This window comes from Lytechinus variegatus, chromosome 12 (genome assembly GCF_018143015.1).
Source record: "Lytechinus variegatus isolate NC3 chromosome 12, Lvar_3.0, whole genome shotgun sequence".
NCBI classification, from domain to species: Eukaryota; Metazoa; Echinodermata; class Echinoidea; order Temnopleuroida; family Toxopneustidae; genus Lytechinus; species Lytechinus variegatus.
The window spans coordinates 12,643,979-12,671,890 of record NC_054751.1 but is presented as its reverse complement, the minus strand read 5'-3'; the positions used below and the strand labels follow the sequence as shown (position 1 = coordinate 12,671,890).

The following is a 27,912-nucleotide window of genomic DNA, read 5'->3' as shown; positions in this document are numbered from 1 at the left end:
CTACATTAAAAATTACACAAGGGTATTTTGAAACATCATACATATACTACCTTGGAAAGATCAAAGAATTGATAAATGTGGAACCAAACGGCGCCACTCCTATCGTTTCGGCCAAAATTTGAACCAGGCATTTGGATCCACTGATCTCTCTCTAGTGCATGGAGAGATCAGTGTTTGGATCTGGCAGGCCCGATCGACTAGCCGTTTTGTACTGCCAGCGGTACTAATCTGCTAGCCGTTTTGGACCGTTTGTTCCCGGGCCAATTCGCCTATGACATCGGCCAGCGCTGCATATGCGATCGCGCGCTCGCACTTAACTTTAGCTTTGCGCGTATACGGTACGTTCTGCTGGATTGATTGATGTGGCCAGCGATCTGTGTTACTGCACAAATTAGAAAGGTTAGTAATTTAATATTGCTTAAAAGGATGTTGGATTGTAGTGAATTGTTATGATTTAGATATAGATCTATCATATTTGTCTCATTTGGTAATTGATAGGAAAATCTGATGAAGTTAAATTATGCTCCTTCATAGTGTGGCTTGGAGTCGGACCGTGCTTCCAACACAATTTCTTACACCTGGGACGGGGCTTGGAGTCGGAGCGGAGGCACATGACGTGCATGTGCAGGAAGGGAACCCCGGCGGATCGCGAGCCGTTGCCGTGGCCGTTGTCCGAACGGCGAGTACGTAGTACACGGGGGGGGGGGGGGGGGGACACTCACATATTGGTGGTACCGGGACGTGCTGCTTTGATGACCCCCCTTTTCAGATGTAATTTTCAGTTCTCTAGGTTTAGGTAGAGTAAATGTCAAAATTATTGGACTCTTGACTTAGCCGGCAAAATGGACCAAAACAAAAATACCATCATGAATCAACTGTCAACATTCAATGAATTTATTTCTGAAGTACAACAAGAATCACTCTTAAAGCTTGTGTACCGGTATAGTTTTGGTAAATCCACCAAAATGCACCTATCACTATTCAAATTCATTGCTAGCTAATATGAATGGATATGCCCTATAACAGTTATGATGTGGAGGATATGAAATGAAAATGTGTTTTACCGGATAAATTTTGCGATTTTACATGGAAATTTAACTTGATCGGGTCACCCGATCAAATTAAATTATCTGTGTGTTTTTGTCTTTCAATTAAATCCTATTCCAAATCATGGAATGGGCTGAAACTTTCAAGATATGTTCTTTGTGTGTAACTTTTGGATATCTAATCACTAAATTTATAAGATAAGTGCTTGAATGCCCATTTTTTAAATTTAAAACAAGCATTGCCGAGAGAGGGCGCTATATATCCAAAATTTGAATACCGGTATTTGAAATTTTCTCAGAGAAGTGCAGTTGGAAAAATATCTAACGGTCTCTACGCTTCAGTAAGACTGTCATATTAGATGTTATTCGATCATCAATCACATTATTGACCCTTTACCAAAGCTATACACAGGCTTTAAATGTTGAATATTATTGTCATAAGAAAATAGAATTGAAAAAAATATGGTAATCAGAAAATGTTTACTTACTACGAGAGGCTTGTTTTTTCCCCAAAATTGGACGCAGTTTCCAAATATCTGTCAGTCACATAAAGTCTTATAGAGCTAAGACTAGAGACTAGAGTAAGACAGATCATGGAGATGTGCATCTGATGGTGATCGATGACAATGCACCTGATGGTGGCCTGTACTGTTTCCAGAATGCAGAAGAAGATCTATGACACTAATATTATTGTCATAAGAAAATCAAATTGAAAAAAATATGGTAATCAGAAAATATTTACTTCCTACTAGAGGCATGTTTCTTTTCCCCAAAATCGGACACAGTTTCCAAATATTTGTCACATAGAGCTAAGTCTAAGAGTAAGATAGATCATGGAGATGTGCGTCTGATGGTGATCGATGACAATGCACCTGATGGTGACCTGTACTGTTTCCAGAATGCAGAAGAAGATCGATGACACTATTAAATGTTGAATATTATTGTCATAAGAAAATAGAATTTAAAAAAATATGGTAATCAGAAAATATTTACTTACTACCAGAGGCTTGTTTTTTTCCCCCAAAATCGGACACAGTTTGTTTCCAAATATTTGTCACATAGAGCTATGTCTAAGAGTAAGACAGATCATGCAGATGTGCGCCTGATGGTGATCGATGACAATGCACCTGATGGTGGCCTGTACTGTTTCCAGAATGCAGAAGAAGAAGATGATGAACACACATTGCTCATTTACAAAAACATAGTAGGCCTACTTATGTAACTTGCTGCCTTTTGCTGAACTTAAAGTACAGCAGAATAATTTAAGCATAGGCATGCCATGTGGTTTCACCCTGCACCAGCCAACGTGACTTCAAATTCAGACTCAAGTTCAACTTCAAGCTAATTTTGGCATAATTGTGAGATTATTAGAAATGCACAGACCAGGGGGGGGGGGCTGGATCAGCACCCCCTGGTGATCTTGGCCGTCATTCGTGCGATCGAAAATTGGCACGTGCGTTACCCATGGCATAGTCTACAAAACTATAAGATCCAATTCTACAAAAGATATCATTTTTGTCTCACCTGCATAGCAGAGTGAGACTATAGGTGCCGCTTTTTCGACGGCGGCATCAACATCAAATCTTAACCTAAGGTTAAGTTTTTGAAATGACATCATAACTTAGAAAGTATATGGACCTAGTTCATGAAACTTGGCCATAAGGTTAATCAAGTATTACTGAACATCCTAGTAGAGTTTCATGTCACATGACCAAGGTCAAAGGTCATTTAGGGTCAATGAACTTAGACCATGTTGGGGGAATCAACATCAAAATCTTAACCTGAGGTTAAGTTTTTGAAATGTCATCATAACTTAGAAAATATATGGACCTAGTTCATTAAACTTGGACATAAGGTTAATCAAGTATCACCAAACATCCTGCATGTGTCACATTACCAAGGTCAAAGGTCATTTAGGGTCAATGAACTTTGGCCGATTTGGGGGTATCTGTTGAATTACAATCAAAACTTTAAGTTTTTGGATCTGATTCATGAAACTTGGACATAATAGTAATCAAGTATCACTGAATATCCTGTGCAAGTTTCAGGTCACATGATCAAGGTCAAAGGTCATGTGAGGTCAATGAACTTTGGCCACATTGGGGGTATTTGTTGAATTACCATCCTATCTCTGTAAAGTGTATTGGTCTAGTTCATAAAACGTGGAAAAAAGAGTAACCAAGTATCACTGAACATCTTGTGCGAGTTATAGTAGTTTTCAAAGTCGGCTCTGCTGCTATGTTGAATCGCGTGATGCAGGTGAGACGGCCAGAGGCATTCCACTTGTTTAATTAATCATGCTAATTTATGATAAAATCAAAAGTTGTTTTCTAAGTTTCTTATGTATTTCTTTGTTTTTCGAGTTTTCTTTTTTATGCAAATTGTTGGGGACTTTATTTTGGTGGCCATGTGAAATGCACATATTGACAGGAAATGTGGTGTTGTTTAGAAAACATGATCATGAGGAAAGATTCTACAAATTGTAGACTGGACACTTTAGCCAATTTTTTTTTCACTTATGCACACAACTTTGCTTGCTGAAGTGTCCAGTATTACCCATGTACCGGTGGTGTCTTTGTATGTACGCCCGTCCCATGGGACGTGTTAATGGTAACATGCTTGGTGTCCGTCCATCCGTCTGTTAATTTTTCTTTGTAAACTCGATAACTTCAGTTTAACTTTAACCGAGGCTCATATAATAGTAGACCGGCCAAAACGATTTTTTATACTTTGGACGGCAAAATTTGTTAATGCTTGCTAATGCTTGGCATCCCAGCTAAAAGTTTTGCAAAAATGCCCAGGAATAGCGTACGGCCGGATGCCAAGCGCAATTTTGCGTGAAAGTGTCATTTTTAGCGTAAAATCTGAAAGACTGTCGAAAATCACGCATTTTTATATTTTGACGGATTATCATCACATTTTTTATTATCTTTGATATGAAATTATTTTTATTCAGAATTTCAAATTATAAGTCTACTAAATATGCATTTCAAATCTGAATATTACACACACATATATAGCACAGGGAAACATAAAACAGCGATTTCCTCGAAATAAAAGTTTGTGAAAACTATCAATAGTTTGAAGTTTTTTTACGCAACATAAATTCTTCGATTTAAATGCGTTTATCCATCGAATGTATAGTAAATGTCCTAGTGCCACAAATATTAAAAGAATTTTCAAGTAAGATGGTAGATATCTCATTTTATGTTATCCGAAAGGAGACAATGTGCATTTTACCAGGTGCGCATTTTGAAAGAAAAATTGAAAATACCGTACATTATGCACATGATTACATGTATAAGTACATACTAAAGCGAGTTTTTATTTACACGTAAAAGTCCATAATAAAGCGAGTTTTTAATTGGATAGCTCAATATGTCAATTCCTTGCATCCCAGCTAAAAGTCTTGCAAAAATACTGAGGAATAGCGTACGGGCGGATGCCAAGTGCACTTTTGCGTGAAAGTGTCATTTTTAGCGTAAAATCTGAAAGACTGTCGAAAATCACGCATTTTGATATTTTGACGGATTATCATCATATTTTTTATTATCTTTGATATGGAATTGTTTTTATTCAGAGTTTCAAATTATAAGTCTACTAAATATGCATTTCAAATTTGAATATTACACACACATATATGGCAATATGACACAAAAAATCGTGATTTACTCGAAATAAAGGTTTGTAAAAATTATTAATGGTATAATGTTTGTGTTCCGCGTCTCAATTTCGTCAAGATTTAGTGCTAACCGAATAAATACTTAATAATTGTTGTCATGTCACATATAGTGAAAACAAATACTGAAATAAGATGCAAGATATATATCATTATAGTAAATAGTGGTAGTAAAATACGAGCTGTGATTGGCTGGATTGGTACCATGTGAAATATAACAATGCACATTATTTTATCAGATGCGCATTTCTGATAAAAAAATATACAGCGCACAATATTACATCGATATTTTATCTTATATCAGTGCGATACTCGTCATGATATTATATAGGATTAATGTTTGCTTTTGTAGAGTTCGATCTTCTTGCTATTTCCACGAATGAATTGGTGCTGAACTTAAATCTACCTGTGGCGATATTCAGAAATAGGTCTGATATTTAATTTGCCGTTACCATGGCAGCATTAATTTTACAGGAATATCTATATCCAAAATCATAGAAAACATACATGTATGAATAAAGCGATTGAATTAGCAGTTTTAAACCACTCTGTCAATCTACATTTTACTTCAGTTATTTGATTATCAAAGTATATTTTTAAAAAAATGGCCGTTGCACGGCAGTACCAATTTTTTTGTCTCGCCGGCATAGCAGAGCAGGACTAAAGGACCCACTTCTCCGGTGGAGGTGACGGTAGTTTTGATATAACAGCGTCATATCAACCTTGAAATCTTAACCAAAGTTACATTTTTCAAAATTTCATTATAACTTTGAACGTATAGAAAAAAAAATAATGACACTTAATTCTAATGACACTTTAAAGGTCAAGTCCACCTCAGAAAATTGTTGATTTGAATCAATAGAGAAAAATCAGACAAGCACAATGCTGAAAATTTCATCAAAATCGGATGTAAAATAAGAAAGTTATGACATTTCAAAGTTTCGCTTATTTTTAACAAAATAGTTATATGAACGAGCCAGATACATCCAAATGAGAGAGTTGGTGATGTCACTCACTCACTATTTCTTTTGTTTTCTATTGTTTACATTATACAATACAGTGCGTCCCAGAAAAAACGAAACCGAGATTTAGCGATCATTTATCATTACTTAATCATAAATAAAATAGACAAATGACCTACCAATGTAAAGCTTAGAATCTCCTCTTTCATCTGATATTACTTAGATCATTTTTCATTCATGCATGAGTGAGCAAAAACAATTTGAAGGAAGGATATCAAAAACTCATTTGGCGGGGGGTATCTGGGTTTCAAAAAGAAAACCACATTTTTGAAAAGTTCAATATCTCCTCTTTAATTTGATACCTAAATTACAGAAAATGGTCAAGAAATAACAAAGTTCTGGTCATTTGAAATAAGGCTTGAATTTCAATAATTTCATAAAATGAAGAGGTTCTCCAGGCTGGCTTTCAAACTCACTCGACACTCCGTTTTGTTGACGATCAGCCATGCATTAAATCTTTTGTTCACCATGCGAAAGCTTCTGTAGGAAATCGGTGAAAACTCGTTCATCTCATGAAATTATGGAAATACAAGCCTTATTTCAAATGAACAGAACTTTTTTTATTTCTTGACCATTTTCTGTAATTGAGGTACCAAATTAAAGAGCAGATATTGAACTTTTCAGAAATGTGGTTTTCTCTTTGAAACCCAGATACCCCCCGCCAAATGAGTTTTTGGTATCCTTTCTTCAAATTGTTTTTGCTCACTCATGCGTGAATAAGAAATAACCTAAGTAATATCAGATGAAAGAGGAGATTCTAAGCTTTAAATTGGTAGGTCATTTGTCTATTATATTTATGATTAAGTTATGATAAATGATCGCTAAATCTCGGTTTCGTTTATTCTGGGACGCACTGTATTTCAATTTTTACGAATTTGACGATAAGGACCTCCTTGCCTGAAGCACAAAATGTTAAAATAATGGAATTCCACGTGTTCAGGGAGGAATGAAACTTCATTTCACATGACAATGACGAGAAAATCAAAATATTTCATATGATAAAAAACAAAAGAAATAGTGAGTGAGTGATGTCATCAGTTCCCTCATTTGCATAATGACCGAGATGTGCATATAACTGTTTTGTGAAATGAAGCGAAACTTTAAAATGTCATAACTTTCTTATTTTACATCCGATTTTGATGAATTTTTCAGTTTTATGCTTGTTGAATTTTTCTCTTTATTCAAATCAAGTTTTTGTTGGGGTGGACTTGTCCTTTAAAGTACTTATTCATGTAATTATGTTTATAATTTACAGTATCTTCAATTTTTACACTGTGTGTAATATTCCAAATTGAAATGCATATTTAGTAGACTTATAATTTGAAACTCTGAATAAAAACAATTCCATATCAAAGATAATAAAAAATATGACGATAATCCGTCAAAATATTAAAATGCGTGATTTTCGACAGTCTTTCAGATTTTACGCTAAAAATGACACTTTCACGCAAAATTGCGCTTGGCATCCGGCCGTACGCTATTCCTGTGTATTTTTGCAAGACTATTAGCTGGGATGCAAGGAATTGACATATTGTACTATCCAATTAAAAACTCGCTTTATTATGGACTTTTACATGTAAATAAAAACTCGCTTTAGTATGTACTTATACATGTAATTATGTACATAATGTACGGTATTTTCAATTTTTCTTTCAAAATGCGCACCTGGTAAAATGCACATTGTCTCCTTTCGGATAACATAAAATGAGATATCTACCATCTTACTTGAAAATTCTTTTAATATTTGTGGCACTAGGACATTTACTATACATTCGATGGATAAACGCATTTAAATCGAAGAATTTATGTTGCGTAAAAAACTTCAAACTATTGATAGTTTTCACAAACTTTTATTTCGAGGAAATCGCTGTTTTATGTTTCCCTGTGCCATATGTGTGTGTGTAATATTCAAATTTGAAATGCATATTTAGTAGACTTATAATTTAAAATTCTGAATAAAAATAATTTCATATCAAAGATAATCAAAAATATGATGATAATCCGTCAAAATATCAAAATGCGTGATTTTCGACAGTCTTTCAGATTTTACGCTAAAAATGACACTTTCACGCAAAATTGCGCTTGGCATCCGGCCGTACGCTATTCCTGGGTATTTTTGCAAGACTATTAGCTGGGATGCCAAGCATTAACAAATTTTGCCGTCGAATCCTTATCTAGAGCACTTTTTGAGGTTTGGCCGGTCTACTATAATTGGTGTGTATGGTACTAGCATGAATCTCAGGAACCTATTGATTTTTAAGGCCAAAAGGTCAAGTTCACAATGACATGTTTTCAACACACTTCTGAAGTCCTTGTAAAATTATAACTTTATGTTTAACTTAACCAAGGCTCATATAATTTGGGGTGTATGATACTAGTATTGATCACAGGGAGCCCATTGATTTGAAGGTTAAAAGTTCAAAGGTCAACCCCACAGTGACATGTTTTCACCACCTTTCTGAAGTCCTTGTAAACTTGATAACTTTATGTTTAATTTAACCTAGGTTCATATAATTCTGTGTGTATGATACTAGCATGGTTCCCAGTGAGCCTATTTATTTTAAGGTCAAGAGTTCAAAGGTCAAGGTCACAGCTACATGTTTTCATCTTACTCTTTCAAGCCCTTGCAGACATGATAATATCAGTTTAACCAAACATAGGCTAATATAATTTGGGGTGTATGATACTAGCATGGATCCCTAGAAACCTTTTGACTTTGAGGTCAAAAGGTCATTATCACAGTGATATGTTTTCATCTTTCCCTTCTGAAGTACTTGTTAACGCAATAACTTTAGTTTAAAACTTAACCTACACGTAGGCCCATATAATTTGGTGTGTATGATACTAGCATGGATCCAGTAAGCCATTTTGAGAGCAAAAGGTCAAAGGTCAATTTGCCACCTTTCACTTTTCTTGCTTGATCAATAACTCCATTATCCGCATTACAGGCGAGCATACCATGTGCTTGCCCTAGCGACACTCTTATTTAGAATTTTAGAAAAATAAAAGCCAAGAAGGTTTTAAGAGACCGTAAATGTATGTGATATATTCAAAGAATTTTTTAGAGTAAATGTCTTGTTTCCTGGAGACTTGCACAGAATTGACACAGGTTGGATTCACAATATTCCATTGTCTAGGTGGAATTGATGGGTCAGCTGGACATGGCATGAGTTTCCATTTTTACATTGCTGCCCATTTCCTGTGCTTATTCTTGGAGCATTATTTTTGTTCCTTGACCATATTCCAAGCATATTTTCCTCTGCTTGTAATCGTTGACCAAATTGAAATTAATAACTGAATGTAATTAATGATTGTGATAGTTTGAAATGCAAAGAAATGAGACAGAGACAATCATTGCTTTTGCCTTGTGCTTCATATTCAAAGTGACAAATGAAAAGTAATTGTGAATAAAATGCAGTGTACATGTAACTGTGTTATTTCAAGATTATAGTTTAACCCAACTCCGCAGTCAAAAGATTTAGTGAGTTCTTTCTCTCTCTCTCTCTCTCTTGAGGCAGAATATAAAACTCTGTTTGGATATATAGAGTAAGTTTTTAGCTCATATTTGCTCAAAATGACAGATGTAGATTGTCACTGATTGTCTCTGTCTTCTTTGCTTTGTCATCACAGGTCCTTGGTCAAGACTTATGTGTGACTGAGAATCAACTCTCTCACCATGGGCCTGTTGACAGACACTCGAACCCAAGCTGTCCTGTCTCGTATTATCCTGGCTGTCCATAAGCCTCTGGAGGTGGTTCTCTATATCGCCGGTGTGGCTTCATTGTTTGCATTGGCATTCACCCCTCTTAATGATAAGACTTACTTCTCTGAAAATGCTCTGTTACCAGGCCTGGTGGAGAGGAAGTACCTGATTGATCGTAGCATCAAGGACTACGCCAAGGAACTGACCCGACTTGGAGCTGTAGATAATGGTAAAGGGCCTATCCCTGAAGAATGGCTGAAAGCTCAGTTTATAAACCTGGGCTTAGATGTATATTCACAAAACTTTACTGTACAGCACCCGTTCATCACTAAAACAAATGGAACCCAAGGAACTGGAGGTGTCACTGGAACCAATGTGTATGCTATTCTTCGAGCCCCAAGGATTGCAGGTACTGAAGCTATAGTCATCACAGTACCCTATCGTAATAAAGAGGCTGAAGCAGGCAGGTCAAGGACTCACCATGGCATTGGCCTGATGTTGTCATTAGCAAGCTTCTTCAGCAAGAACACATTTTGGTCAAAGGACATTGTCTTTGTGGTTGTGGACAAAGAAGAGGTTGGGATGCAAGCCTGGTTATCAGGCTACCATGATATCCAGTCAGAGTATCTCCAAACAAGTCTAATGCTCGGACGTAGTGGCTCTATCATTGCAGCCATCAATTTAGAACTTGGTTCTGAATTTACTGATCACATTGACTTGAAGATTGAAGGTTTAAACGGACAGTTGCCCAACCTGGATCTGTTCAACCTGGCTGTCAGACTTTGTCGTTTAGAGAGGGTCCCTGTAACATTCCAGAATAGAGCTGACCCTCCCGAAAGACTGGTGCTAAAGTGGGCAGGACTAAAGCATTCAGCCACAACAATGCTTCTCAACATGGCTAAGCAAGCTAGTGGAAAGCCAAGTGGAATCCATGGTCTGTTTGTGCGCTACCACATAGAAGCCCTGACTCTCCAGGCTCATCCTGCAAAGCGTGGGTTGGGAGTAGAAGCAGTTGGACGTGTCATGGAGGGAGTTGTTCGCAGTATCAATAATCTCCTGGAGCGGTTTCACCAGTCTTTTTTCTTTTACGTCCTCCCCAGCTGTGAAAGATATGTTTCAATTGGCCTGTACATGATTCCGTTTGGACTTTTGTTGGTTGTGCCCACACTGCGCGCTATGGCCCTTTGGCTTCTTGCAGTTCAACCCATCGAACAGATTACCACTTCAGATGAAAAAGATCAGGATGAGAAAGAGGACATTGATAAAAAAGCAAAAAAAGAAGGTCGTCCCTTTGGTCAAGTAATGCCTCTCATAATAGGTGCACACATCATGGGAGCCATACTGTTTGTAAGTCCACAGTACCTCGTCAGTGAGCACATCAAAGCGTTCAATGTCAGCCAACAAGGTGCCATTGCTATTGGATTTGCAGCATTCTTTGTTGGCTCGTCATCACTTCCCATTTTTGGTCGGAGGAGTAATTTTCAAACAAATGAGCAACTTCCTTCGGACTGGCAGCTCTTAAAGTGTCTGACACTCATTTGGTACACTGTGACTCTGCTGGCGGTGTCCATGTTCAACTTTTCTCTCGCTTTCTTTGTTGCTGTGCCAACGATTCCCATTGTGGTCCTTGTCCGACCTGTAGAACGTGTAATCTTGAAAATAATTCAGGGGTTTCTTCTGATGGTGATATCCCCCCTATCTTTGATATATTCTTTTATAACTCTTAATCATGGCTATTTTCATTCTAGCGATGCTATGATAGACATTCTTAACCAGGGATTGTACAAGACTGTAGAATCCTTATTTGAAGGTGTGGTCAATGCTTACTTGTTTGGCAACAAAACATTTGCTTTGATAACACTTGTTTGGTTTCCCATCTGGTTTCTGTTTTGGGTAGTACTCTTTAGGAAAGCAAGTAGTACAAAGATTTCTAAATGATTTGTGTCAAAAGTTATCTATATAAAGCATGTGGAAGTAAGAATCTAAATAATTTCCTGTCCTAAATACATGTATGAATTTGTTCTTTCACTGATGACACATACAGTTTAATCTGCCCGAGTAAAATATTTTGGGACCAAAAAATGTTGTTGATAATGCAACATTGCACTCCAGTCTGAAAAACAAAATGCTTTGACATACACTATTCTTTGACTTTCATTGTTTTGAAAGTTGAATTTAAAAGCGTAGTCAAGTGTACATGTAAACCCTTGGTATGTAAAACACAATTGGCAGTCACATACATGTTAATACACTGTTCCAGTGAAATTCATCATGCAAATGATAAAATATATTGAAGTGAAATGCAATTATGCACAGTGCAAACTCAAAATGCAATTGCATTGGTTATGGACAAAGTCAATAGAAAATCTGTTTCATCTGAAATTTATAAATAAGTGATTATTCTCACTCTTATTGACAACAGTCATTTGATATGATGCTATTTATGACTGAATTATGAATTCTGTCTAAAAAACAAAATAAAAAGATTATAACACAAAGAAATGCATAAGATATTAAAAAAAACAATAAAGTACATAAATTGATTTTGGTAGATTTTTTTTATTTTTAGTTGTTAGGGAAATGCCTCAAAGAATATTCTCACCAAGAATTAGCTTTCTAAGAGCTGTATTAAAGCAAAAAGTATGATTTCTTGAATAAATAAGCATAATAAATTCATGTTTAACATATGTGCACTTTTTGCAATTTACCTTATATGCATTGGCGTTTATTATGTCATTCTCTACCATTATGCAAATTTTCGTCGCGATTGCATGCTGAGACTTAAGGGGGCCTAAACCCCCCTTCCCCCCCCCAGATTTTAAGCATACAAAATAGCCCAGGTTAAAGGGTTAAAAGATAATTTTTTCAAACCCTTGTGGTGCAGTCACATTTCCCCTGTGCCAAGTCAAAAACAGCAGTTTTCACATTTTTTTGTACCTGCTACACTTAGGTGGTTTGAATTAAACAGCTGTTTTTGACTTGCCGTACAGCCGCCGTTGGGGAATTGTGAGAGTAAAATGTTTGACCAATGCATTTTCCAATGTACATGTAAATAGTGCATTCATACATAGCACTTGAAAGATACTTTGAGTCTCACTGCTCTGAGTACTTTTTGATAATGTCAGTTTAAACAGGATGCCTACATGTATGTTTATCGTAATACACATTAACATTACATAGTTTTTGGTTTTTTGAAATAGTGATGGATGTTGTACACGTAGCCTTGCCACATTTTTTAGCAGTGGATCCTTAATATGGTCCAGGGAATCATAATAAAAAAACAGAAAACTATGACCAAGTGTCTTGTATAAACTTACAAGCCACAGCCAGGGGGGATTCAGGGAGTTTGATTGAACCCCCTAGATTTTAAGGGAGAAAAACGGCTCCTTTTGTCCGAAAAACCCAACAAGTTTTTCTAATGACTTTTTTTTTGCTTGTCAAATTTTTCAGCCAAGGAATACAAGGAATCAAACCCCCTCATGAACTTCCCTGGCTACGGAGCTGTATTTGTGTTATTTGTAAATTACACTGCATAAATAGAATCTTGTAGTTTTGCTGTGAAGGTGATCAAAGAAAAAAGACTAAACATTGATTTCTAAAATGTACAAGATTTCAACGTCCACGGATATTTTGTTTTGATGCCATATTTGTATTGTTTTGTATTACGGATGTTGCTATCATGTCTGCCTGTCATCCAAAATAAATATAAATTCAACACCAACAAAAACTTTTCTGATGATTTCATTTTAAAAATTAAACTGGGATTCAATATCCAAGGCAATTATGGTATAAACTGACTCCTCATACGCTGCACATAATAACTTTTGTTAGATTACAAATGGAACAGGCTTTGAGAAGGTACATGTACTGAGGGAATCATTTGTCCAAGAATGGACTGGCAGATACTTTTTTACCAAGGAAAAAATAAAGCTATTGCCAGTCCAACCAAGGATGATACCATGACTTGTTATAAAATATGACTGGACCTATTTGGACATGCAAATCGGGCAAACTTAATGCCAGTGCTCTTTGACACAATGTTTTTTTCCCCATTTTCTAAATTAGTTCTCAAGCATTTCACAAGCTCTTTTAATTGCAGTGCAGTAGAATATTTGCAAATAGTTTCTGCACTATATAAATCGGTATATATATTGTAGTGATCACTAATACCTGGTCACATTTGTTCTACGGCGTCTGTATGGCGAGTCGAAAACAGTAGTTTCATTCATTTTTATTTAAACCACCTATATGTAGCTGGTACAAAAAAATGTTAAAACGGCTGTTTTGGACTTGTCGTACGGCCACCGTAGAACAAATGTGACCAAGGTATAAATGGCATACATGTAGGGAACGCCACACTGTCACTCTGGATCCTTGCAGCATGACTGAGCATTTGTGCTTTCATATTTGTAACCCATTGCAAACCATGTGTTATAAAGCCCGTGTGGTCAGAGGTGCAGTCTCAGCCCATCGTGTGATTACAATCCATTTCATCATACGATAATTGCACTTACTGGTGATCAACATGGAAATTACTTTTTTATATTTTGATTATATGAGTGTTATTCTTATAATGTGACCTAGTAGGCCTATAACCACACCCCCCAAAAAAAAAAAAAACACACTCTTTCCCCTCCAAAATATGTAATAATTAATTTAAAGATAAATGGGGATGGTGATGATGATGATGGTGGTGGTGGTGATATGATTATAGTAGCTGTGATGATGATGATGATGTGATGATGATGATGGTGGTTGTGGTGGTGGTGGTGGTGGTGGTGGTGATATGATTATAGTAGCTGTGATGATGATGAGGATGATGATGATGATAATGGTAGTGGTGGTGGTGGTGATGGTGGTGGTGGTGTTGATATAGTTAGGACTTGATATAGTTATAGGACTAGGTGTGATGATGATGATGGTGGTGGTGGTGATATAGTTATAGTAGATGTGATGGTGATGATGGTGATGATGATGGTTGTGGTGGTGGTGATCATATTTATGATTGTAGTAAATATGATGAAGATGATGACGATGGTAATGAAATTTATATACATACATGTAGTTTGATGATGGTGATGATAGATGGAACTCATAATGATATCAAAATAATGCTAATGATTGTTTGAAATAAATGACATGGATATCTGGAAAGCGAATGAAAGATTCTGTGGTCTAGATTTTTCATGATATTTAATGGACTGGATTGATATTATACAGACCTTAAAGCATGTGATTCAGGGATGAGTTTTTAAATGGCGATTATTGTATCATTAAACAAGTGCAATAAATTTTATAAAATGGACCAGTGGTGCCTATTTTAAAAAATTTTGCTTAATTGAAAGGTCAAGTCCACCCCAGAAAATGTTGATTTGAATAAATAGAGAAAAATCAAGCAAGCATTATGCTGAAAATTTCATCAAAATCCAATGTAAAATGAGAAAGTTATGACATTTTAAAGTTTCGCTTATTTTTCACAAAACAGTGATATGCACAAATCAATGACATGCAAATGAGACGGTCGATGATGCCCCTCGCTGTTTCTTTTGTTTTTTATTGTTTGAATTATATAATAATTCATTTTTTACAGATTTGACAATAAGGACCAACTTGATTGAATCATATAAATATTAAACAATGCTAAATTGCACATGTTCAGGGAGGAATTTATCATTGTTTCACAGAACAACGGAGAAAATTGGAATATTTCATATTTCACATAATAAAATACAAAAGAAATAATGAGTGATGTCATCAGTCTCCTCATTTGCATACCGACAAGGATGTGAATATAACTGTTTTATGAAATTAAGTGAAACTTTAAAATGTCGTAACTTTCTTATTTTACATCCAATTGTGATGAAATTTTCAGTGTTATGCTTGTTGGATTTTTCTCTTTTTATTCGAATTAACTTTTTGTTGGGGTGGACTTGTCCTTTAAAGGTCCCAGTTTTAACATGTAGCACAATATAGTGAACCTACATTGTTTGGGAGAGTGTGATCTACATTACTGTATTGTGTTACTTCTCTCATGAATAGTGTGAATTTGTGAAATGTACAGTACAGGGTATAAGACCATGATGTGTACTCTAACTCTCTTCTAATCTCCAGCTTCTTTGAATAATCTTTTAAAGGATTGACAGATACCGGTAAGGCTATTCCCTTTGGATTTCCATGATTCGTAGAACATTAACCAACCTCTTGAAAAGTGCTGCATCATCTTTAAAAATGGCTGACGCTGTCCCGGTGACTACAGCACTGTCTGCTGATGGAGGTGGCACATTGGTATCAGCCAGAGCAGACGATAGGAAGAGGGCAGCAGATAATTTGTTGGATGATAAAGACAGCAAGATACAGAAAACAGAGGTATGGATCTTCAGAAAATCAAATTATACTTGCATGGTATGCAGTGCATGATGGTGCCATGGTTCTGAATTGACCCCTTTCCACCTCCCTTTGACCTCTTAACTCTTTGCATGCTGAATTCATTTTGGGGGATATTAATGGCAATTGTTTCCATGTTATTTTCTTCAATTAAAGATGGCCATATTGCACCATTGATACTTCTTATCATTATCACTATTATATAGATGTTATCCAAAAACTATTGCATTTTATTTAGATGATCTAATTTGAAGGTAGGGGAAAACTAATTATTACGATAGTTGAATTTAATTGTACGAATGTGCAAGATTGCAACATCAGCATGCAAAGGGTTCATTTTTTGTCTCACCTGCGAAGCAAAGTGAGACTATAGGCGCCGCTTTTCCGACGGCGGCGGCGGCGTCAACATCAAATCTTAACCTGAGGTTAAGTTTTTGAAATGACATCATAACTTAGAAAGTATATGGACCTAGTTCATGAAACTTGGCCATAAGGTTAATCAAGTATTACTGAACATCCTATTAGAGTTTCATGTCACATGACCAAGGTCAAAGGTCATTTAGGGTCAATGAACTTAGACCATGTTGGAGGAATCAACATCGAAATCTTAACCTGTGGTTAAGTTTTTGAAATGTCATCATAACAGAAAATATATGGACCTAGTTCATGAAACTTGGACATAAGGTTAATCAAGTATCACTGAACATCCTGCATGAGTTTCACGTCACATGACCAAGGTCAAAGGTCATTTAGGGTCAATGAACTTTGGCCGAATTGGGGATATCTGTTGAATTCCCATCATAACTTTGAAAGTTTATGGATCTGATTCATGAAACTTGGACATAATAGTAATCAAGCATCACTGAAAATTTTGTGCAAGTTTCAGGTCTCATGATTAAGGTCAAAGGTCATTTAGGGTCAATGAACTTTGGCCGAATCAGGGGTATCTGTTGAATTACCATCATTACTTTGATAGTTTATTGGTCTAGTTCATTAAACTTGGACATTAGAGTAATCAAGTATCACTGAACATCCTGTGCACGTTTCAGGTCACATGACCAAGGTCAAAGGTCAATGAACTTTGGCCGAATTGGGTGTATCTGTTGAATTACCATCATAACTTTGAAAGTTTATGGATCTGATTCATGAAACTTGTACATAAGAGTAATCAAGTATCACTGAATATCCTGTTTGAGTTTCAGGTCACATGATCAAGGTCAAAGGTCATGTAAGGTCAATGAACTTTGGCCATGTTGGGTTTTTTTGGTGAATCTCTGTAAGTTTATTGGTCTAGTTCATAAAAAGTGGACATAAGAGTAACCATGTATCACTGAACATCTTGTGCGAGTTAGAGTAGTATTCAAAGTCAGCACTGCTGCTATATTGAACCGCGTGATGCAGGTGAGACGGCCAGAGGCATTCCACTTGTTTGTAGACTATTGCCTCCTCTTGAAAAATCCTTGATCCAACAGTCGAAAGGAAAAACATAATCACAATTACATGTAACTGTAAACTTACTTGATTAAATCTGCATAATGGTAGTGACCAAAGCGAAGGTTAAGGTTAATAATTGAAAAATATGACAAGACTAGTACAGAGGACCATTTTATGTCTATCAAATATGGCATTGTAATTTTATAAATTGTTTGCTTTTGTTTTAAAATTTGTTTTGTATCCTTTTTTAACATCAAATAAAGAAATGATTAGAAAATGAGATAAGAATGTTGATTGTCTTGTACATTTACAGGATACTGTCAGCAGCACAGTCACCAATGGTGGTAGTGAAGGTCAAAAACGAAACAAGGTGTTAAAACGTAAAGTAGCCATTCTCCTTTCTTATGCTGGGGCAAACTATGTCGGCATGCAGAGGTAAGCATAGTTCGGTGACTCGATATTGTTTTTAGTTTTTGGACGGCATGGTTATGGTTAGGCTTACTAGTGGGTGTAGAACATTAAACTCGTAATGGAAGCATTACAATGTCATGAGTTTGCCCATGCTATTTTGAAAACATTAAGATTTCAAATAATAATTGGTGCATTTTTCTCATCATGTAAATGTTACAGTGCTTTGTTACATCATGTATTAACAAGGCGTGCGTAATAGTACTTCTTCATAGCCTATCAAACACAATGACTTTAATTATTAGTGAAAAAAGTGAGAGGTGAATCTGGCTACTCTCATTCACGGGGACAAAACCAGATTTAAAACTTTGGATTGAAGATGAGTGAAAGTTTTATTACAAGTATTGAAGGTGGGCTCTACATGTATGCCTGCATGCCTAAATTTGTTGATGTTGTTCTTTGTATTCTTGAGAGTGAAGTGTGCTTTATCAAGACTAAAACAACATATTCACTAAAAATCTTTAAACCACCATTCCACAGAGAACAAGACAGCCGAAAGACCTTTGAAAGACCAAGAATCTTGGTTGATCTTTCAGAGTTCTCTCATTGAACCTGCAATGGTCTTTGAGGTCTCACATGAGTCCTGACGAATCTTTCAGTGGTCTTCATGAACTTCAAAACTTTTTGAAATGGTTCAAAACAGTCTAACAACGGTCTTACAGGAATAAAAAAAGCAAAATAATCGTGCCCCAATTTTATCCATCAAAACTGTTTTTACCCTCAGGAACCCGGGAGTACAGACCATTGAGGAGGATCTAGTGAATGCATTGGTCAAATCAGGAGCCATCCCAGAGGATTGTGGAAGGAACATGAATAAGATGAGCTTTCAGAGATGTGCAAGGACAGACAAGGGGGTATCGGCAGCAGGTCAGGTAGTCTCACTCAAGCTACTCATGCTTGATAACCTAGTAGATAAAATCAATGAGCATCTACCACCCGTCATCCGCGTCATGGGTAAGCTTAACTATTGTTATAAAATCCATCACCTTCTTGCTAGATAGTACCTTGATGAAGTGTGATGTACCTTTTATTTGGAAGTGTTTTGTCTTGCTTAAACAGTTATGGTTATTAATAGGTCTTATAATCACATTTATATCCTGAACATACAAGGCTTTCAAAGAGCATTTATATATGAAACATTCCTTTTTTCAGGATTGGTTTTAATACTTGATTATAATATTCTGATTTTAGATAAAAGTAAGTTATACTTTATGTATGAGCAAAGATAAGTAGGAGGGGAATATAGAGAGAAGAAGGCCAATTAATATGTGACAATGGGACATGTGACTGCTTCACCAACTGGATGAAGGTGGGGATTGCAAAGGCAACACCCTTTTTTATGTCTTATTTCTTTTCTCTCAGCTCTTCATACCCTGTGCACCCATTCTCTTTTTCCTCCTCACTTACATGTACCTACGTCTAGCCAAGTCAGTTGCCGATATCAAGGTTATTAAAATGCATTTTTCTTGACTCTAACATTATCTTTACTACACACCATGTTCAATAATTTTTATTCAATTGGAGATATTGTTCCTTTAATGTTAGATGCCCTAACTTATTTCTTGAAAAAGTCTTGCATCAAGTTAAATTTCTTGAACCTTTTTTTACAAAGACATTTGGTTTTATTTTCACCAGATGTTGTAAGGACAACAGGAGGTTTTAACTGCAAGAATAATTGTGAGTTCAGGACCTACATGTATCTGCTACCAACATTTTCTTTTACTCCGCTAGAGAGCTTCACAGAAGAGAAATACAGAGTTACTGGTTAGTACATATATTCATGGGTAGATCCAGGATTTCATGATAAAAGCAATTATCAGTAATATACAACATTAATAAAGCACTTAATACACATTGTTTATTGAAAAGTTGAAGAACTTAATAATAACTTCTGTCAAATGGATGGAGGGGGGGAGGAATACTAGATAACATAAACATAAGCCTTCACAATTTAAATAAACAAAAATAAAAGGGGGAAGGCAAAGATAGAAGAGGGGCACTAAAATAGGCTGTGAGGGGAAATTGAAAATTGAATAAATATTAACTTATTAACTGAATGATGAATTTTAAGTGCAGCAAAGTATGAGAATTAATCATTAGAGTTTCAGGAAAATACTGAGTAGTGTTCAAATGAGGCTTGTGATCACGTGAAAGAAAAAATGCATGAGGTTAAGTCCACTTTCGTAAACAATTTTCCCAGGATCAAGGCGTATTAAAGTCACAAAGGCGCAACTTTAACACATTTATTATAAAATGCAAAGATTGTCATGTTTATTTGTTTTAATTTTCTACAGATGAAAAGATTGAGGAAGTGAATGAGCAACTCAAGAAGTATATTGGCACTCACAATTTTCACAATTTTACATCAGGAAAGTAAGTAATACTTCTCAGTGAACATCCATACATGTTATAACAATTTTACATCAGGAAAGTAAGTAATACATCTTAGTGAACATCCATACATGTTATAACAATTTTACATCAGGAAAGTAAGTAATACTTCTCAGTGAACAACCATACATGTTATGCATGGCTGGATAGTCCCATTAGCTTGTATTCCAAAGTCAAGTTTAAGTATTAACCCTAAAAAGACTGGGGGGGGCTGATTCAGCCCCCCCTCGACATTTTTCGCGATAAATCCGCCGCGCGAAATTTTTTGACCGCGTCCCTTGCTGACTTTTTAATTTCAAGTCTCGCGCAACTTTTGAGACCAAAATTGTGACCCCCGGGTACGCGGTTCTAAAATTACGCAACATTTCGTAAGTGCATGCAGACCCAAAATTACTCAAAAACGTGAATTTGTGTACAAATCCAATGCAAATAGTGTTCTTAGCCAAAATTCATAAATGTATCATTATTTTTCCTTTTACTGCTTAAAATCAATTAATTTTATCTTGTTTATGGTCAAAATAAAGTCCCCGACAATTTCCATTGAAAAAACAATAAAAAACAAAAAGTCGAAAAACAAAGAAATACATAAGAAATTTAGAAAACAATAGAATACATAAGAAAATAAATGTGATTTTGAATTTTTTTTTAAATCAAGTCGATCAGATGCCTATTTAGAGTATGTGAAACAAAAATTAGCATTTCAGGGGCATTATTTATTTAATTAGAGCAAACTTATGATTTTACGCATAAATTAGCATAATTAATGAGCAATGAGATTTTTGCAGAATTTGATGTTATAGTTTTGTAGATAATGCCATGGGTAACGCGTGTGCCAATTTTCATCGCGATCGCGCGATCGACGGCCGAGATCATAAGGGGGGGCTGAATCAGCCCCCCCCCCCCCCCCCCGTCTTTTTAGGCGTTGAAATAGCCCAGTTTATTTAGGGTTAAGACCATGCTCAATTGTAAATTATGGGAAGCCCAAAACATCAAGATTTTGTTTATATTGTAAGCTTCTTATGTGAGGTACTTCTCCATGCCTTATTGGCAAAAGAAAAGAAAAAATACTATGAGAAAACTTGTGGGTTAGGAGTTGGATGGAATTAAATTATCATAGAGCAGTGCTGTAAGAACTCTTTGTTTTGCTTCTTCATGTGGACTTACTTACATATGTGGATCCAGTAATGTATATTCTTAATTTACCTGTATTTTATTTTAATGGCACTCTCATTAAAACAAAAGAATATATGGACTTTATATGCATTAACCTTTAGTCCACTTTCTACTTACTCCATTTCAAATGCAGAAGAAATGAGCACCATTCTCTTTGATCACTCTTTGAATGAAATACAAAATCAAACTCATGAAAGTTTCAGACATACTTTACTGGTATTAATAATTTTAGTACTTTGTCTTTGATTGTGATAATTTTCATGTATAGAAGAAATCTATCAAATACACTTTTATAAAAGATTGAAACAATTTACACCATTCTCAAATCTCTTGTTCCTTGCCAGCAGAGCCAAACTTACCTGTTTTTCCTTTCTCTTTGTCTCTCACTCTCTCTCTTTTCCTTTGAAGAGCCTACAAAGATCCCAGTGCCAATAGATACATCAAGGAGTTCACATGCGAAAAAGGCTTTGTGGATGATGGCTTAGAGTTCGCCGTCATAAAGGTCAAAGGTCAGAGCTTTATGCTACATCAAATTCGCAAGATGATTGGTAAGTTTGTCTTTTATTTTACTTGTTCTATTTGACATTATAGAGAGTTATTGCTTCCAGGATGCAGGAGAGATTCAAGAAAATAGGAAATGTATTGTAAAGTGCCCTTCATGACAGAGGACAACCAATAAAGCCTTTATCAAAAACAGCAGTTTCATCATGGACTTTGAAAACCCCCGACAAATTTGCAATTTTTCGTCAGCTCGGAAACTTTGGATAATATTGCTTTTCTGGTTCACCAATTTTTTACGAAGACATCCCAGCTGTTATCTTTCCCTAGAAACCTCTATGTTGATTGGTCATTTACTTGAATAACTACATGTATCCAGCAGTTATCTTTAGATAGTAAGTGGGGTTTATCCCTTTTGTATCTAGGTCTTGTTCTAGCTGTAGTGAGAGGGCTGACCCCACCAAGTACTATTGAGAGAGCCTTTGAAGAACCCAAGCTAGACATTCCTAGAGCACCTGGCTTAGGCCTGGTATTAGAAGCGGTATGTTTACCATTGTCAATACACTAAAAGGGGTACTCAGGATGAAAATAATCATACCTAATTGAATAAGAGTTAAACTCACCAAGCCAAAAGAAATCTGATAAGAAATATTAAACAAGGTAATTTAATTTCAAATCTTAGCAATATTTTGTGATAATGGTTTGATGCATGCAGTCATGAATATTCATTAGGTGGGCTCATGATGTCATGTCCCCACTCTCCTATTTCTTTATGATATTGCATGAAATCATCTTTATTTTTCATATCATATTTTCATGTACGGTATGTGTGTTTGATATGTTTCCCCTGTAACAAAAATGTTGTACAATTGATAGTGCATACATTAACCCTTAGCATGTCATGGATACATTTTTGTGCAATTGAGTTATCATTTTTTCTTTAATGCTAACAGTACATGTTATATCCAATACTACTAATAAGCACTCTAATTGATTGGGTATTTATTGATTGCACCATGAAATACAAATGCCAGTTGTGATAACTGTTTCAAAATGATTTCATACACAATCCAATATGACTACCTGAGTGTTAGTATGTATGAATAAAAAATAAAGGCCAAATGATTCTTGAAGAAATTACAAAAAAGCATTGTATTTCATCAAAATGTCAGGTCTTTTTCCTCGTTTTTTAAAATACACCTCTCCACATGTGCTTATTTGTGGTGTTAATTTTTAGTGTGATTATTTTGCTGCTTATATTTCATGATTTCACAAAATTTGGTTTATGTAACTGTACTAGATCTATATCCTCAATGATATTGTGACAATTAACCTTGATTTTACAGACTTTCTCATGAAATCATTGTTTACTGCTTTTAATTTTAACCTAATGCTATCAATACTCTTCTGGCTCCTAGGTTCATTATGATTGCTACAACAGACGATGGGGCAGTGATGGGCTCCATGAACCACTCACCTTTGAGCATTCTAAGGTAAGCCATTCTAAAGCCAACTCTTAACCAAAATTCAAATGCATAAGCACACATATACAAAGTCTGCATAACAAAGTTTGTGAATTATCATAAGCAATAGTGGTAGGAGTAGAGGAAACGTTGCTCTATTTTTTGGCTGGAGTGGCATTTCATAGTATTCTAAAAAAGTGGAATGTTCAGGATATCCCCCAAGCTGTCATTACAATATTGACAGACTTCCTTTGATATGGCATGGTGGCCTTTTATTATTATATATTGTAGAATACCTGTCTGTGGCTGGGATTTAGAAAGATTAGTTGATGTATTTTGTAATCATTATGATAGAGTTTGAGATTTCTCTCAAAATTTCCCTCTATATGTGTTTTTGCGGAAGGTATAATATTGAAAATGTGAGGTTCTTTTCCTATTAAAATATTGTTAAAGTCTGATACTAATCAGTTCGATTTTTTACAATATAAAATGGACCTTTCTAGATCTAGTATTTGTAGATCTATAATTTTTTAGTGTAACTGTGTGTTCAATGACTTTCTCTTGAGAATTTTGCAATCTGACCCCAAGGTTTACTTAATTATTATTCATGTTTTTATTCTCTTTTGTTTTTATAGGATAAAATTGAGGCATTCAAACACAAGCACATCTATCCCAACATCATTGTCAGAGAAAAGTACAACAAGTCGTATCCTTTAACATGAATCTCTGTTAGTCTGCTGAAAAGACCCTTTGTGCGCTGATGTTTCGATTTTGCACATATGTATAATTCTGTTTCTGTTTATGGTTACTCCTGTAGGAACTCGACAGGACAGCATTTTGCTGGTAAACGCAAGCTGGTATATAATCAATTACCTAGGAAACATTTTACGTCTAGGTTAATCAGTCAGAGTGGCTGACCTTATAGATGATAAATTTTATTCTTGGGCCTTTTTATCAAAGTAGAGACAATGGCAGAGTGGGGATTCAAACTCACAACCTTGCAGTTATGAGTCCAATGCTCTAACCACTGGACCACACAATACGTTGACTTCAACAATTGTAATAATTATTTTTCTCTACTAACTTCATATTAGAGAAGCTAATTAATGGCAAAAGTTATTGGACAGCATCTATACAGTGCATATCAAAAAAAGTTTACACTTTGAAAAGCCCTGGGAATTAAAAATATACAACATGTGGGTAATTTTTTCACATATATTCTTGGGTTTGGGTGTCATCTATCCAATGAAAGTAAAAGCTTTGACAGAATGTCACACTTGAGTGAGCACTGTCCATTTTTGTAAAGCTCGCAGAAATCTGTTTGCGCAGAAATGCTTGTTTTCGCGCTGTGTCAAGGGTAAAGGGTGGAATCAAACTTACCCTGCGAAACACTTTTCATACATTTCCCTTGCACTTTTAGTCAATTGAAATAAAACGGATACATTCAAGCAGTTTGTAACAATTTTACCATCCAAATTGAAACACTTAGTAAGCACAACCTTTACTCTTTTTGTGCCAGCTGGATCTGAGGACATAACTGAATCTGAACAAAAGTTTATTTCACTAAGTTTTTATCATATTAAAGTGGGTTTTCATTTCATTTTTCATTGAATACTTGTTTCTCCATACTTTTCCCAAGCTTGACAATGATTAACAAAATGAAAATCAAGCCTATGCCATTTCATGTAATCACAGCTCAGTGTAAAGCAAATATCGTCACAATGGCCTCGGTGTGTGGGGGAGTGGGGTGGGGCGCAATGCACTCTTCGAAGTGTTTCTGGCGTTATTCATGATTAAGGTCTAATTTTATTTGCATAACTATTTCAAAGTTCTGCGCAAATCATTTTTCACTAACTTTTCAAAAGTAAGTGGTGCTCACTCAAGCGGAAATATTTTTCGACAGTTATATCGTCATTTGCTTAAATGGATCTGTACCAATGTTAAAATGTGAAAAAAACTTCAGGATATTACAAATGTATAATTTTACAGGATTATTTCTAAGTGTAAACTTTTTTTATACGCACTGTATAATAATCATCAGTATCAATGGTTCAAAATGGAAATCTTGAATCAAAGAAAATAACATGGAAACAATTATTTCCCCAATATTAATTCAGCATGCAAAGAGTATATCTTGTAGCAGGGGGGCACAAACCCCTCCCCCCCCTCTCTCAGATCTTCGCTGTAAAGCTTGTCCAATGTTGCAGATGTAGGCAGTAGGTTGTGAAAAATAGCCCCCTGGAAATCAAAAAATATAGCCTGAAAAATCTGTATTATATACTTGCCTCCTTTATTAAAAAAACAAACAACTTTAGTCCAGGCCGGTTCATCTCTACTTATATAATGTTTAAAAGAATAAGATGTGGTGGCTTACTGTTCAGTTTTTGTAGCAAAAAGAGTAGGTGTATGTATTTCCTTAATGCATTCTTTGTGACTGATCAGTATGTTTCAATGGTTGACAACGTTACCCCTTCACACCTATGACGTAGTAGGCACCAGGAATCCATTGAGAGTTGCACATACAGAAATGAAAGCAGCCATTGAAAATCAGGTTTGTTATTTTAGACATTTTCAAGGGCTGGCTTATTCAGTCACGGCAGGGACTAGCTGTGAAATGAAATCAGTGTCCCGGCCAACAATTGTCCAATATTCATATCTATTTGGTCAGATTTACCTCACACTTGTGAAAATTACTCTTACCCCCTCTCTCCACTTTTCACAATTCAATGCATCCTCCATCAACCCATTCCACCAACTCTCCTCCACCTGCTTCTTCCATGTCTAAGCCATCTCCTCCACAAACCATTCACCTCAAACTCAGAAACCCTTCTCACAACATGCCCATACCGATGTACCCAATTTGTCTTTGATTTTTCAAACAATAGGACATAATGTTCATTAGGAGACACAAGAATTGTTGAATAAGCAGGAGATATAATGTACTCTTTGTTGCTTGGCTTCAAAAACTGTGGGCTGATCTTGTTCTATATTTTAGAATGTGAATTCATTTGTTTTTATGCACAAATCAGCCCACAGCATATTTAAATTAATTTACTTAATTGATGGTCCAGAAACTATAGCAACAAGCATACTTTTATTTTCCTTTGTCAAGAGCATGCATCCATCATTAGATCTTTGTCAGTATATTTACTGACTTAAGGACAATGTTACACAAAATCTGCACAGAACATGGTGTTAAAATCTAAATCTGAATCTAAATCTGAAAATCCCTACTGGTTTAAACCAGTTTTGTGAATTTGGATCTTTAATTACTTTTTTGTTGAAACACATGTTTTGGTGAATTTGTTTTATTATTTTTTTTCATTATCATCATCATCACCTCCATCACATCCATCATCATTCCCATCATCACCACCACCTTCATCACCACCACCACCATCGCTGCCATCATCACCACCACCTTCATCACCACCACCATCGCTGCCATCATCACCACCACCTTCATCACCACCATCGCTGCCATCATCACCACCACCTTCATCACCACCACCACCATCGCTGCCATCATCACCACCACCACCATCACCACCACCATCACCACCATCATCACCAACATCATCACCACCATCATCACCAACATCATCACCAACATCATCACCACCATCGCTGCCATCATCACCACCATCATCACCACCATCATCACCAACATCATCACCAACATCATCACCACCTTCGCTGCCATCATCACCACCATCATCATCACCACCACCATCATCACCACCATCACCAAAATCATCATCACCACCTTCGCTGCCATCATCACCACCATCATCACCACCATCATCACCAACATCATCACCACCATCATCACCACCATCATCACGGACATCATCACCGACATCATCACCACCATCATCACCGACATCATCACCACCATCATCACCACCATCACCGACATCATCACTAGCACATTCATTAACCTTTGTTTATCCAGTATTACCATTATTTTCTTGTTTCACTTCATTAAGGGCAATTCATCATCATCATCCATCGAAGCATCTAACACTGATAAAGAGTCGGCCATCCAGGCAGAGCTGAAAGAGAGATCAGAAACTTCATCAGAACACCTACAAGAAACAGAGCCAATCCATTGTGAGGGAAGTGATACCAAGCAAGACTCTCCATCCTCACCTGCCAGGAGTCCAGAAGAAAGCAGAACAGAAACTCTTTCAACAAATAAGACTGATGAGACCTCGTAAGATGGAGTCAACTGAAATACACACCGAAATCCCATCAAGAAAATCATGGTCTGCAAATTCAAACCAGTGCTTGAAACTCTGAATGTGATCATCTATCAAATTGAAACATTGAATTACTTTTTAAATTGGAAAGATAGTGAATCCATTGATACCATTCATTCAGCATTGCTGAAGAGATGACGACATGGAATATTGGATGTTACTGATGGATTCAATTTTGAAGTCATTCTAAATTTGCTTTTATTTATTTTAGAAATTATTTCAGGATTTTTAAATGTTTATACACACATGATTCATCATGATGATAATCATTTTTAAAATATGTTTCTCTTCAAACTTTAATTGCAGATTTTAGCTGTTTACATGACTATCATGATGACAATCATTTAATAAAGATCTTTAATATGTGTTGTAGAGTATGCAATGTCTGT

The 27,912-nt window shown here is 36.0% G+C and overlaps 1 protein-coding gene across 5 annotated transcripts; it reads left to right on the top strand.

Annotated features, from left to right (window-relative positions):
• Positions 1 to 7: 7 nt before the first annotated feature.
• Positions 8 to 27,730, top strand: LOC121424847 (tRNA pseudouridine synthase A-like). 5 transcript variants are annotated; one of them, XM_041620658.1, is made up of 13 exons: positions 310 to 399; positions 15,585 to 15,816; positions 17,582 to 17,703; positions 18,461 to 18,690; positions 19,372 to 19,500; positions 20,031 to 20,105; positions 20,222 to 20,225; positions 21,709 to 21,848; positions 22,224 to 22,339; positions 23,217 to 23,291; positions 23,897 to 23,967; positions 25,704 to 25,812; positions 27,251 to 27,730. In XM_041620658.1, exons 2-13 carry the CDS (start codon positions 15,625 to 15,627, stop codon positions 27,479 to 27,481), a joined length of 1,494 nt encoding a protein of 497 aa, XP_041476592.1. In that variant the 5' UTR covers positions 310 to 399; positions 15,585 to 15,624; the 3' UTR covers positions 27,482 to 27,730. The 5 variants fall into 5 exon arrangements, with proteins under 5 accessions (XP_041476593.1, XP_041476588.1, XP_041476592.1 ...); XM_041620659.1 differs by lacking the exons at positions 310 to 399; positions 20,222 to 20,225 and adding an exon at positions 8 to 22 and having other exon boundaries at positions 20,031 to 20,109; XM_041620655.1 differs by lacking the exon at positions 20,222 to 20,225 and having other exon boundaries at positions 20,031 to 20,109.
• Positions 27,731 to 27,912: the final 182 nt, after the last annotated feature.